Raw genomic sequence first — 13389 nt, forward strand, 5'->3', positions numbered from 1 at the left:
AATCAAATAAATTGGATTAGCTTTTAATCTTATTATTTTTAAGCCAACGGATGTTGTTAGAAATAAAAAAATTTCTTCGTGCTTTTTTTTTTGGTGGGGGCAACTGACTCTTGGGCAATCACACAAATCCAGGAGTGGGAACTTTAGGAAGAAACACTAAAGATGTATGAAACTGCTGCAGTTGGCAGTATATTAGTTTGCTTGTCCTGTGCACAAGGGTTCTTGATTCCAGTATGCCATCTGTTTGTTTCCATTTATTTGATACAGCTATCAGTGTCACTTTGGTACAGAGAAAACATTGAATCTAAAGATTCAATAGCCAATTAAGCTCTTTCAAGTTTGTTTTTTTTTTAATCAATTTGCAATCTTATGATGGTAGCCCAAATTTATTAATACAGAAACTAGGTGCCTGAAGTAAGAGCCATCGTCCAATTTGAACAGGTTTTGGCAAACTATATTAGGTACTTTTGGCCAAATACATTACAAGGTTTAATAGAATTTTCAATCTACTGTTACAATTTTTTGGCATCTAAATTAATGAGTAATCCTTTTCTGATAGTTAAATGCTGCCAACTGTACTGAATTAATTAGAAAGAAAAAAAAAATTAAAAATTGGAATCTGAAATTTAGTCATGGCTTTTAATGGCCAGGTTTCAGTTAGCGTAATTCTGCAGAGTGTGTTTATTCAACTCTTGGTCCATAAAGTCTTACTTGACTTACAAAACAATCCAAGAAAAATGTTTCTCTGTATATTTTTGCAACTCTGGAGGGCAAAAAATTTAAACTTGATTTTATTCAATCTCTCTATAAAACCTCAGTGTTCACAAATAAAAGACCATTTTTATTTCCATTCTATTTTCCTAGCCCATATTTTCCGAACATTTAAAGCCCATCTGGTTACCAAAGTACTGGTGTCAGTATTTTTTATGCTGCTCTCCATGGGTAGAATCCATCTCCCATTGAAGCTAGAGGCTACATGTCTCTTGAAGCAGAACCTACACAGATGACATAATGTACTAGCTTCAACATTCACCTCTGTGTTTCCTCTATTCTTCCAGTCCAAGTTTCCCTCCACTGGATTAAAATCCTGGGGAGGCTTTTCTAATTGAAGCGTTCTGATCTCAGCTGAAAGATGTTAAATCCACATAAAGACATGCAGCAGTGACACAGCCCACCTAAAAGTGGACACGGTAGCTTAAGAATTAAATTGTAATGACGGGACAGCATAAAATATTCACTGTGCCTTGGGGAATGTGGGACGGAGTGTCTTTCAGCTTATTCCAGTGGGGGATGGAATAAATCCCAGAAGAGGAGCAGTTGGCAGAATAATGAACTGCCTTTGGACATCTTTAAACCTTTCTCTTTACTTTATTGCTTGAATCAACATACAAAGTATTTGTTGCCACAGTAATGCTATTTTTCCTGATATTTAGGCCCTATCCGCACATTCTTTCTACACCAGCAGCTCAAACAATGTCTGCCTATGCCGGACAAGCGCAGTATTCGGGAATGCAGCAGCCCGCGGTCTACACAGCCTACTCACAGACAGGACAGCCCTACAGCTTACCCACCTACGGTATTGGACCACTTCTTACTTCACCTTGCCTACAAATAAAAGCAATGCCGACTGCAATGCCATTTTTGCTTTCTCTTTTTTGTTTTCCCAACCGTAACAAAATATTTTAAAGAATCAGTTGAAAATTAATTTCTTATACAGATTTGGGTGTAATGTTGCCAGGCATCAAGACGGAAAGTGGGCTCTCGCAGGCCCAATCTCCTCTGCAGAGCGGGTGCCTCAGTTACAGCCCAGGGTTTTCCACCCCACAGCCAGGCCAAACACCCTACTCCTACCAGATGCCAGGTGAGTAGCCACCTCTACAATTTAAAGCTACATAGTCCTTCCCAGTGCTAATAGGCATATGTGTAGTCATTTTGATCATCTGTCACTTCAAGATCTGGGCATGGAACGCAGTCCCTCCTTGAGCCTTCTTTTGGATTTTTTAGTGGAGTGAAATGCACTAATTTTTTTAGTGGCAGGACTGGAACCCTTGTTATATTTACTAATATATAAAAGCCTCTTTTCCTTGTTTTTTATGTTCCCAAGTATAATTTGATACATATTGTTCCTGACATAATTTGATACTTGTTTCTCCTTGGATTAACATAATTTTTTAGAATTTCTTCTTAATTCTTCTTTCATTTACTATTCAGTTAATAATTCACTGATTACCCTCTGGTCATTGATAACCTGTTTTATTTGAATAATTTTTAAGTTTCTTATGCAATGGGTAATCTTCTGCATATTACAAACTGCAATATGAATCATCTGATTTATGTTGAAAACAAGGACATGCCTCATTACAGATTGATTAAAAACACCCGGGTATAGTCTTTTGAAAAGGTTTTTGTTTCGCAAACATAACACTAAAGTATTAGAAATGAAGGCAAAAGAGAAAAACAGTGTTTGAGAAGAGGTGAGAATGCAACAAACTGAAAAATGTTGCTAAATTGGTGAGATGACTTACTGCTGATACCTTCCTTGCATGGTGTGGAGAAGAATGTATGCCTGTAAATGTGAAAGTATTTAATTTCTTTTAAAGCTTTATTACAGTGCTTTATACTTCTAGTGGAAAATAAAAGTCTTTTTTTTTGTTCTGATTCCTCTACATCTTAGCATTGATTATTCTAATTAGAATTTTATTTTGATTCACTAACAAGTTCTCACAGATAATTGTATTTCTTAATTTTAGGTTCTAGTTTCACACCATCATCCACTATTTATTCAAACAATTCTGTTTCAAATTCTACAAACTTCAGTAGTTCACAACAGGTATGAATATTACCATTTTTATTTGCCAGTTACAAAAACATTTGTATAACTCAAGAGATAGCATGTTATTTTAATTTAGATCTGTTATGTTGAATGAGACTCACTGTGGTTTAATGCTATTTTCTGTGGAAAATTATCAAAATCTTACTGGAAGCCTAGTTACATATTTTAGCACTTAAATATTTCAGCAGCTTCCCTGTAGTCTTTTAGTAAATATCTTTAAATTTAAAGATACTAAATATTCTTAAATTAAAAAAAAAAACCAAAAAAAGAAAACTAAATGAAGCCTTCAAAGTACTAGCAAAAGTCATATGAATGTGCAGTTAGAAATGTTTGATGGGAAAAAATTCACTCATTACTGTCCTTAACTGAGTGCTCTGCTGCATCTGCTGTTTCAGGATTATTCTTCATACACAGCTTTTGGCCAAAATCAGTATGCACAGTATTATTCAGCATCAACATATGGTGCATATATGACCTCAAACAACACGGCTGATGGCACTTCATCATCATCAACCTACCAATTACAGGACTCTCTCCCTGGCTTGACTAGTCAACCAGGTACAGATCTACATTCAGGTGAAAACAATTTTTGTATTTTATTTGCTGTTTGTATAAAGGAAAGATTTCCATACTCAGCTGGCATGGGTATTGATATTTTATGTTCGTGCCTTTCAGAAAACTTTGTCATGTAAACCACCCAAAGTAAGCTTTTTTTACTGTTTAGTTAGGAAACCTGTCCAGTTTGTTTTCAATTAAAGAAAGCTTTTTGCAGACTGAGATGGTTTTCTGTATCACTGGCAGTAGAACAGTGCTGTTTCCACCTATGCATTCTGAATTATTGCTGGGAAGAATTTAAAGCAAGATACCATTTTTGATTCAAGAGCACATGGGCTTTATTCAAATTAGCAAGCCATGCTTGCTAATTCACTAATTTAAGTAACCAAGAACAGAGAAATTAGTTATTAGCACCACAAAGAAAAATTGTATTGGAATAGCTGAATTTGCAAGAAGAGCATTATCAGGAGACATGAGGAGGCTCCCTTTGCTTGCCCAGCCCTGCCCTCTTGTGCACAGCCACCACAGCACAGTAGGCTGCTACTTGCATTCCTAGGACATCCCTGGAGGGTAGTGGCAGTTTTTAATTTTTCTTCAGTGCTCTTAGAGCAGTCTGTTTCAAGGGAACCAGTTTCACTGCCCACCAGTGTGGGCAGTGTCTGCCATTTCTAAAAAGTCTAACAAACTGGCTTTTGATTAGGCTCTGAATAGGGGAGGAATTTTTGCTTAATCACAAAATCACCTTATTGCATAGATCTTCCTAACAACTGCAGCAACTTATTGAAAAATACAGTAGAAAGACTAATTTATTATTGTAATGAATTTGTACAAAGGAAAGGTAACACTGTTTAGAAAAGTATAAGCAAGGACTCACACATAATATAAACTGCTTGAATTTGCTAAAAACACTGGAATTTTAACTAAATTGGTTGAAATTTTTCCTACCCAGGTGTTTTCCTCAGGCTGATTTTTAAGATGTAACAGTGAATGTGTTTGTGGGTGTACGTTTGGGGTGGGGTATGGATATGGATATAGATATGGATATGGATATGGATATGGATATGGATATGGATATGGATATGGATATGGATATGGATATGGATATGGATATGGTATGGAAGAGTGATAGGGAGATACATATTCCCTTGATTTTTGATGAAAAGTGCAATGTTATTCAGTAGTCTCAGAATGCAAATCTAGGAAGAAGCTAAAGGTAATGTGAAATCAAGTGAAATTTCAACAGGTGGAGGATATCTATAACAGACACAAATCATAGGTAAAGAATTTTTAAGAGTATGGAGTGTAGTCACAAGTTACATGTTTTGATAACTGTGTATGTCCTGTGTACTTTCACTTGCTGCTTTGTTAGTCCTTCATATCCTTATTTGAGAAAATCAGACAGTTTCCCATGTTTCTCCCCTAGGTATCTGTTTCCTAGAAACGCCGTGTAAATGTATCGTGTATTTTTACAAGTACCATTAGTATTAAATAGAATTGGCAAACAAAAAGGAATCTTAAGTGGTTTGAACATGTTGAAAAAGTATTGAAGGCTTCACATCTGTGAAACAGTAAAGGTTTTTCTTAGTTGTGGATTGTTTAAGCATATGAAGTTGTTCTCTTGTAAAGTAGGTTGTGCATCTGAGTTTAACAAATCCACCCCCATCTGTTCCTTACTTCTGTGAAGGGTTGCAGTGATCATGTGGCCCTCTGCTGAGAGTGAAACACCCACTTTGTGAATGCATGACATGCCTGTGCCCTTCTGTGTCACAGTAAAAATAAATTTCCATTGGTGAGGGGCAGTGTCTGGGAGATAATTTCAGATATCATAGATCATACTGCAGTTCTTTAGCACTCACTGTGTCCACTTGCTGTCAAACAAGTCCTTAAGACTTACTCCAACAAAAACCTGAGACTAAACACAGCAAGGCACTTAATTCTTCTGGCATCTCTACTAGCTTTTAATGCAAATATCCAATCAAAGCCTCTAGTACTATTTGCATGTGCAGGATTTCTCATTTGCATAATAAACCCCCATCAGATCAAGAGTTAATACTACAGCTACAGCTACAATTTTATTTATTGACTGTGTAAAGAAAATGAGATGAAAATTGAAATAGACTTTACTCTTTCTGCTATTCATGACAAGCAATAACACGCTACAAGTCAGCAAAAAAAAGCAGGCCTGTAATGTTGGAGCTGTCTTCTGGCTGCTCTGTCTGGTAAAGGTATGTAACAAAAGTCAATCCATAAGGAAAGTATGAAGGAGGCTCAGAAATTCATCCATTCCACATTTGTGTAATGCTCAGCTCCTTAAACCAGGGACTTATCTTCCAAGCTTGCATTCAGTCTGCCTTACATTAAGATTTTTCAGAATGCACTCATTATGACAGAGTGTTTGTGAGATAAATGGGTGTCTCCTAGGGCACTTCATCTCAAATAGGGATAGCTCAGATGGACTGGGAGATGAGGTCTCAGGAGATAAGGACACTTGAGTATATTTGATGAATACATGAGTACATTTAATCTGGGGCAAATAAAGCTCTAGCAGAGAATATAGGCCTGGATAAAAGCTTCCTGTGAAGGCACCTTGCTATCATATATCCAGGGTTAGAGGAGGCAAATCACCACAGGATATTAGCTCCCATTCCATTACTGGGATGCAGCAAAGCTTAATTTGGTACCCACAATGAAGTTACCCTTTGCATCTTCTCTGGGAGACAGCATTTGGTTTTTATTCAGACTGCACAAACTCTTTTTTTCCTTCTTAAGTCATAGAACCATGTTTTAACAAGGAGGAGAGGATGTTCACATCATTGAACTAGAGGTGGGAAACAATGTCCTAGATATGAAAGACCACCTCCATTTGTAATGTGTAATTCCCTTTGTAACTTGGTGCTGTAATTCCCTGTCCTCTAATGGGAGCTGCTGCAAGGTCTCCACAGCATGAAAAGCTTAATATTGGACAAGTGTATTGGATGTGTAAGAACATCTGTGATGAAGAGGTCATTCAATATTCTGGTTTTAACATTTTCCTCCTGTTCTCTTGGATCACTGGCACTGCTCACAGTCCCAGTGGGAAGAGGCTATGAGGTATATTTATTAGGCATGTGTTGAATATTGAGAAAGCTAAAAAATTTCAAGCATTGTAATGAAAATTTCTGTCTATTATAAGCTGCAGTAGGAGCTGTTCATGATGTTAATGTTTTCAATACTCTTTGGTACTAGAATTTCTCACATTCTTTTATGTTACAGGGCTGAATTTTTAATAAGTTTTCATTTTGTCAGCATTGACCTCATTTCTAAAGCAAACAGAGGATAAGAAAAGTGCAGTTTCTCCTTTAGACTGCTGTAGGTAAAAAGCAAATCAAGCAATTAAGCCTACAGTTGTTTAAAAAAACAAGCACCACTGACTTCTGCAGTTCTAAAATAGATGCATACCTTGCATTCAAGTAAGAGACAGCTGCTCATTCTGATTTAGAGATTAGTGTAATGAAATAAAGTTGGCTTTAGATATCTAGATTTTACAAGGAACAGCGATTAGTTACGGTACTGATTAATAGATAATTATGCAATCCTGTACAGCATTGTCCCAAGCAGAAGCCTAGAGCAACTGGTAATGGCTAATGCTAAATGAAAATTGGATTTATTTACTTCAGTTGTTGGGTAATTTCAGAGAAGATTTAGAAGAGGAGATTTTTTTATATTTTATTTTTGGTAGATAAGAATAAACACAGTCATTGAGAACAGATGTTTTAATACATTACTGTGGAAATGAGTCTTGATTTTGTGTAATGTGTTGAAGTGTTATAAATAAGAAGACTTTTGTGGTAAGAATGTAAACATTCATCTTCACTTTCTTAGTTTATGCTTTTTCTTTCTGGGGGTTTGGTTTTGTACATTTTTTCTACTCGATCAGAAAAATCTAGGAAACTATTTTTGCACAGAGCTCTTGCACACTCAGAACTTATTTTGGAGCCATTGTAGGTTTTTGCTGCACAGGGATTCTGATTTGGATGCTTCTTATACATTTGTAATTACCCAAGTACATTTTGCTGTTCTTATGGGGAAGAGCCAAGATAATGTGATCCCTATTGATTGCTTCCCTGCCTCCTGTGACCTTGCTGACATCAACACCATGCCGGGAATAGAAATGAGGAGTCAACAAGAACTGTCTACTCTCCCCATTCTTTAGGGATTTCTGCCTGTGTGTCTTGTCCTTTCTCTGCATATCTCTATGAAAAGTCATTTAACCTCTTTTACTAATGCTCAGCCCCCTTCACTGTCATGGTGACCCTCACCTGGACTAACTCCAGTCTGACAGTATCTCTCTTCTACTTGGGGACCCAAAATTGCACATTTTTCCAGATGTGGTCTTGCAAGTTCAGAAGAGAGAAGAAAAATCAGTCTCCTTCACCTGCTGGACACTCAGTGATGCTCTTTAGTAAAAATGAAAAAAAAAAATTAGATTCCAACTCAAAACCAGATGCATCTTAGATGATTTTTGGGAAATGTTTGTACCAAGTATTAATTTATACTGCATATTTGCCATCATGAGCATTTTTAACAAATATTACCCATGGCCCGGGAATGCTCAATTACAGGCAGCTCAAGTACGGTCTTGAATCAAAATCTGTACTAGATGTCAGATCAAAGCTGTACCCTTTCCTCCTCTTCTGGAGAAAAATCAAATCATTATTAATAGGATAAATTAAGAAGGAGGTGTTTTTTGTCATTTAGCACTCAGGAACCTAGCCAAACTGCATTTATTTCTAGAAGTTTTGAAAGCTGAAGATGCTAAGCTTCATTAAATGGGTAAGTCAGGGATGGACTTGAGTGTGGTTAAGATGAGCTATGCCATACCAGGCCAAAGGCCCTCCCAGCACATCTCTGTGACAGCCCACAATGCCTCATGCTTAGAGAAAGACAATCAGAACACAGCAACTGCAACTTCATGCTCTTTCAGGTACTAACTGGAATATTGCATTTAATATTATGACTTTCCTCTGACAATTTATGGGCTGAGGTATGGTGAAGGAAAAAAGTGAACTTTACTTTACTTTAAAGAGCAGGTGACATGGGAGAAAGACATGAAACTGGAGGCTGCCTGGCTGTTCTGGATCATGGATTAGTGCCAAAGTGTGTTCTGGTAAAAGTAAAGCAGGACTTGGAAATAAGTCTAGCTGAACTGAAAACATGGGAAATTAACTGCTTTAATTAAAAAGCACTTCATGTTTTGAGAAACCATTAGTATGACTTCTAAAATACCCCTGTCTTGGATATATTGATATTTTGCCTGGGCTCATATCTATTTGTGTATATGCACATGTATATGTGTCATTTAATTTTTATCTTATTCTGCTAAGGTTTACAGTGTTTTGTTGGTAAAGCCAAATGTGTGTGTGTGGCATCTGCTGATCCCATCTACATAAGAGAAACCACATTATCATTATTTTTATACAACATTTTTACATGTCCCTTGTCATTGGCATACAGACACGTTGAACTTTGAGGAAAAAAAGTTGATTATTTAAAAATCCAGCACTAATTTTGGTTGCCTCTACAGGAGAGTTTGATACAGTGCAGAGCCCCTCCACGCCAATCAAAGATCTTGATGAGAGAACATGTAGGAGTTCTGGGTCAAAGTCTCGGGGTAGAGGGCGGAAGAATAATCCATCACCCCCTCCAGACAGTGACTTGGAGGTATGTCTGTGGTAATCGATGAATGTTAACGTGGAGGTTTCTTCTGATGAAGTGTAAATTCTGAATACTGCAGCTGTGAAAATAGCTTAAAGCATTTTAGAGGACATTATGGACTCAGTCTTGCTAACTGAATGTAACAGAGAGTAGTAGCTGCTTTAATCTGCATGCACAGTGAGACTTTACTGTTCTGCATTACATGTCTATCAGTTTCTTGTGCAATAGAACCACAAGCCTGTACTCAAAAGTGTCACATTTTCTTTTAGTTTATGAAACAGGAAATCTCAAATGTGTCCCTCCGCTTAATTACATGTATTTGTGGATGCAATGGAATATCCAGCATCACCTGGCCATAGCCTTTTAAATACTTGGGCACCAGTTTGTGCTTGTGTTTGTAAGTTATATCAGCAGATTTCAGTGAGGCAGCTTACCTCAGTGAAGTTATGGCTGTGCCTTGCAGTGGCAGGAGCAGCAGGAGGAAGCAGAGTGCCTCTGTGTGTGTGTGTGTGTGTGTGTGTGTGTGTGTGACACTCCAGCTGTGGCACAGGGACACCAGGCTGTGCTGCCTGCCAGTGCCATGTGTCCCCTGCTGCTCCCCTCCTCTGGGAGCCAGCAGCCCTGGCCTGCCCCACTGCCCTGCCTTCACTGACCAGCCCTGGATACAGCACAAGACAAAATTGTTGCTGGGACTTTGCTGGCTGAAAACTCTAACCTCTTACATTTCAGGGTTTCTTTTGGTTGGTTGGGTTTTTTTATTTGTTATTTTTACCAGTGAGAATCAAAAGGAGTGAAATTGAATTAATGAAACTGAGTTAAAATAATCTGTTATATACTACAGTATTATTTGAATTCTATATGGCAGTGGCAAATAGCACTTTCACCAAAGATTTTAGTTACACAGTAAAAATAAAAAGAATCTTGAATCAGTAAGACTTGCAGAGAAATATCTGAAAGTTCTGTTTATCCTTAACAATTATGTTTGACCCCCAGTCACATTTCTGAAATCTGTATTACAGAGCTTTTGTGAAAAGCTTTTTAGAGAACAAATAAGACATAGTTGAAGAGTTAAAAAGTTACTGCCTTTTGACTTTTTACAATGCACGACACACTGTTATTGCTGATTTTCAGAGACAACCTGCTTAATTAATAAGTACATGGTTAAACTTTTAGAGTCAGTTGACTTTTAGTCTCCCTGGGTGGTGTGGTGGTGGGACTGTGATGTTATTTGTTCAATAATGTTTTCCTCTATTCTGCTTTCAGCGTGTATTTGTTTGGGATTTGGATGAAACTATCATAGTTTTTCATTCGTTGCTTACAGGATCCTATGCACAGAAGTATGGCAAGGTATGTGAGCTGTGAATTTTGTGGCAATTCACTGCAGCTATCTGGCCTGACTATGTACATGTTTTTCACCTCTGTGTTCTTTATGGGTGAAGTTAGAGGTAAAGTGTACAGTAAACCCCATTTTCAGAGGGTTAATGTGAAGAAGTCTAGGAGAGGAATGAGACACAGCCCCTAAGTGCAATACATGAGGCAGGGCTGAAGCAGCGCTGCAAGTAAGAGGAGAATTTATAGAGGAAAAAGGATGAGGTTCCTGACATATGCTGGAAGAGACATTGCTGGGAGATAATAGATGAAGTGCATAAATGGAAAAAACTGACAATATCTGGAACAGTAGAGGAAGAAAGAATAAACTGGGCTGGTGGGTGAATTTACCAGGAAATTTCTGAATAGGATGAGTAAGAGTCTGACTTATTTCAATGCCAGCTGCAGATGTTGTTCTTTGACTCCCCACCTTTTTCACTGAATTTTTGGTTCCCTTGGCTGCTTCTGGGGTGAGTAATGCTGAGGAGTGAAACCCTCTCCCAAGTAGTTTTAAGCATCCTCTCCCTTCCAATGAGTCCAAGAGGAGTTCAGATCACAGAGCAGTGAGTGGGAGAGCAGGAAGAAGAGTGCGGGAGGCAAAGAGAGGCAGTGGCAGACTGCAGGAGCTCCAGAGCTGCTGCTGGCAGTCCAGGGAATGGCTCCTTGGACAAGGTGAGAAGGGTCTGGTGTGTAGCAGCAGGAGCAGGTAGAGCTAAGGGCCTGGATAAAACAAAAAATCAAAACAAATATGTGGAAGGAGGAAAATGGACGAAGGGGATGTCAGTATGTACATTTATTGTTTTCTCTGTGCTGTGCTGTTCAAGTGAAATTAATGCAAAGGTATTTCTTTTTAAGAACAAAATCATGTCCATGTTGTCTCAGATGTGGGGCTTGTTTAGCATGTTTTCAGCATCTTTATTCCAGCCAGAATCAGATGCTTGAGAAATGGATGTGAGAAACAGTACATTACAGAAAGGCTTTTCACAACCCCCTCCCCTACCAGTGGGTTAGAAATGTCCAAAGCCAGAACCTGTGCATTGTAACCAGAGAGGGTCCAGTCTTCCATGCAATCAACCTTTTTTGGTTATTAAAAAAGAAAGTTAACAGGAAAAGCCACAGGCCAAGTGCAAAATCTGAATTTCTGGAATGCTAAGATAAGGATAGGTACTCATGTCTTATAAAAATCAGCCTTCCTTGCTTTGCAGCTTCCCAGTGCCAGATCTGTGCACTTTTCAGTACTCTGTCAAAAAATCCTCTTCTTCTCTTTTTTGTAACAACGGTGACTTTGTCAGAACCATTTCCAATTAATAGTTATCAAAACAAGAGAGAAACCTAGCTGAACATGAACTTTTGTATCACTTTGACAGTAGCCCATAGACTACCACAGGACTTGCTGAATTGTCACAGTGATGAAGTTATTTTCAGATAAAGTTATTCCTTTCAGTCTTTTTTGATTGTGCCCTTTGGATGTTTCTGTAATCAACTGTAACACATAGTTTTAAAAAACACAGCACATTTTGTAGTTCACAAAACATCTGTGGATAACTTTGAAAACTGTCTTGGAAACAGCAACAGAAATGTAATTTCTCTGGATAAATTAGTAATGGCATATTAACAGATAGTAGTACTGACAGCAGATAAAGTCTTACATAAACCAAAAGTGTCTCAAGGCTTAGTGAAATTAATGTAGTTATACTGCTGAGATCAACATCAGTAAACAAATGTCAAATGCCATGGATGGCAATGAAGCAAAGGGTGCAGAATTACAGAATTCTTAAGTAATATCCTCTTTTTCTTTTTTCTCTCTCTCTCTTTTTTTTTTCTGATACTGATAGGTGACATCCACTCAAGTAGGTCATTTCCAGAGCCTATAAAATAAAAGTAGTAGACCTTTTCCTTCCTGCAGTGGCTGCCATTGCCATATTTACATAGAACTTGTGTGATGAGTTATTACCAGTACAAGTCAAATATAAATATTGTTGACTGCAAGGGAGCTAGAGCAGTAGGAAAGGGAATACAGGAATAGCTTATAATGGAAAGGCTTTAGCTTTTGCATGTCCTTGTAGAGTTGCCTAAATTTAAGGTGGGATGTGTCTCAGCCTAAGTGCCTAAGAGGTTAGAAATGGGAGAAGTGAAAGGTCCCACAGATAGACTTCACTAAGCTCTGGTACATGACATTTTTAGCACATATGGTCCTTATCTTTTCTGCATATTATTTCCATCTGTATACAAGGTCTTAATCCAGACTGAAGATGGGATTGTTATGAGAATTGGGTTGCTATGAGAGTAAATGCTCCAAGAATTGTGAGGTTGTCAGCAGAAGTCTTGTTATCACATAGGTCTTTCAAAATTTTTGAGAGAACAGTTTGTCTTGGATAAGGTGGTATAAAATTGTTGCCTTACCATGAAAAAAGAAACAGGGTAGTGTAAAATAGTGAAGATAGTAAATTATTTAACTGTGATGATTTGCTGTCTGATTTTAAAAAGTAAAGGCATCTAATGTCACGCAGATGCTCAGCTCTGAATACCATGTTCTTCCACATACATTTCATGAGCCCATTTTTTATTAAATAGTCAAGGAAAAAAAAAACCTTGCAGGACAAGCAGAATTTTCCCCTTCCCCCATTTTAATTTTTTTACATGAGAATAGTGTGTCGTTAAAGCAAACATTGCTTTAAGGAAAGGCAACTTCTTATACCAAGTGTTCTCACTTCATACTTAGAAGGAGTGAGATGCTGAGTTTAGAGCTAGTGGGAATATACAAACAGGCAAGAATATTCACCTTCAGTTCTTTCTCATGTACTCATTGACATAAAAACTTTCATTCCTTGTTTTCACCAGCTTATTCCTAATTTTTTGAATACAGGGTGAAAAAAAAAATCAGGAATTAGTCTTTTAATCTCTCTTTTTTGCTGCAGTTCAGGCTGCACAGGGATGCA

At 37.7% G+C, this 13389-nt stretch overlaps 1 protein-coding gene across 4 annotated transcripts in view; it reads left to right on the forward strand.

Moving 5' to 3' along the window:
• Positions 1-13389, forward strand: part of EYA4 (EYA transcriptional coactivator and phosphatase 4) — a 140621-nt gene that overhangs the window by 108025 nt on the left and 19207 nt on the right. For 3 of the 4 annotated variants that reach the window (XM_077175343.1, XM_077175346.1, XM_077175344.1), the window contains 6 exons: positions 1434-1576; positions 1718-1861; positions 2751-2830; positions 3229-3409; positions 8952-9088; positions 10346-10429. In XM_077175343.1, coding sequence (XP_077031458.1) covers positions 1434-1576; positions 1718-1861; positions 2751-2830; positions 3229-3409; positions 8952-9088; positions 10346-10429 — 769 coding nt within the window. The remainder of the gene's footprint in view (positions 1-1433; positions 1577-1717; positions 1862-2750; positions 2831-3228; positions 3410-8951; positions 9089-10345; positions 10430-13389) is intronic. The other variant, XM_077175345.1, reaches the window with a different exon arrangement.

Source organism: Agelaius phoeniceus, chromosome 3 (assembly GCF_051311805.1).
Source record: "Agelaius phoeniceus isolate bAgePho1 chromosome 3, bAgePho1.hap1, whole genome shotgun sequence".
Classification (NCBI taxonomy): Eukaryota; Metazoa; Chordata; class Aves; order Passeriformes; family Icteridae; genus Agelaius; species Agelaius phoeniceus.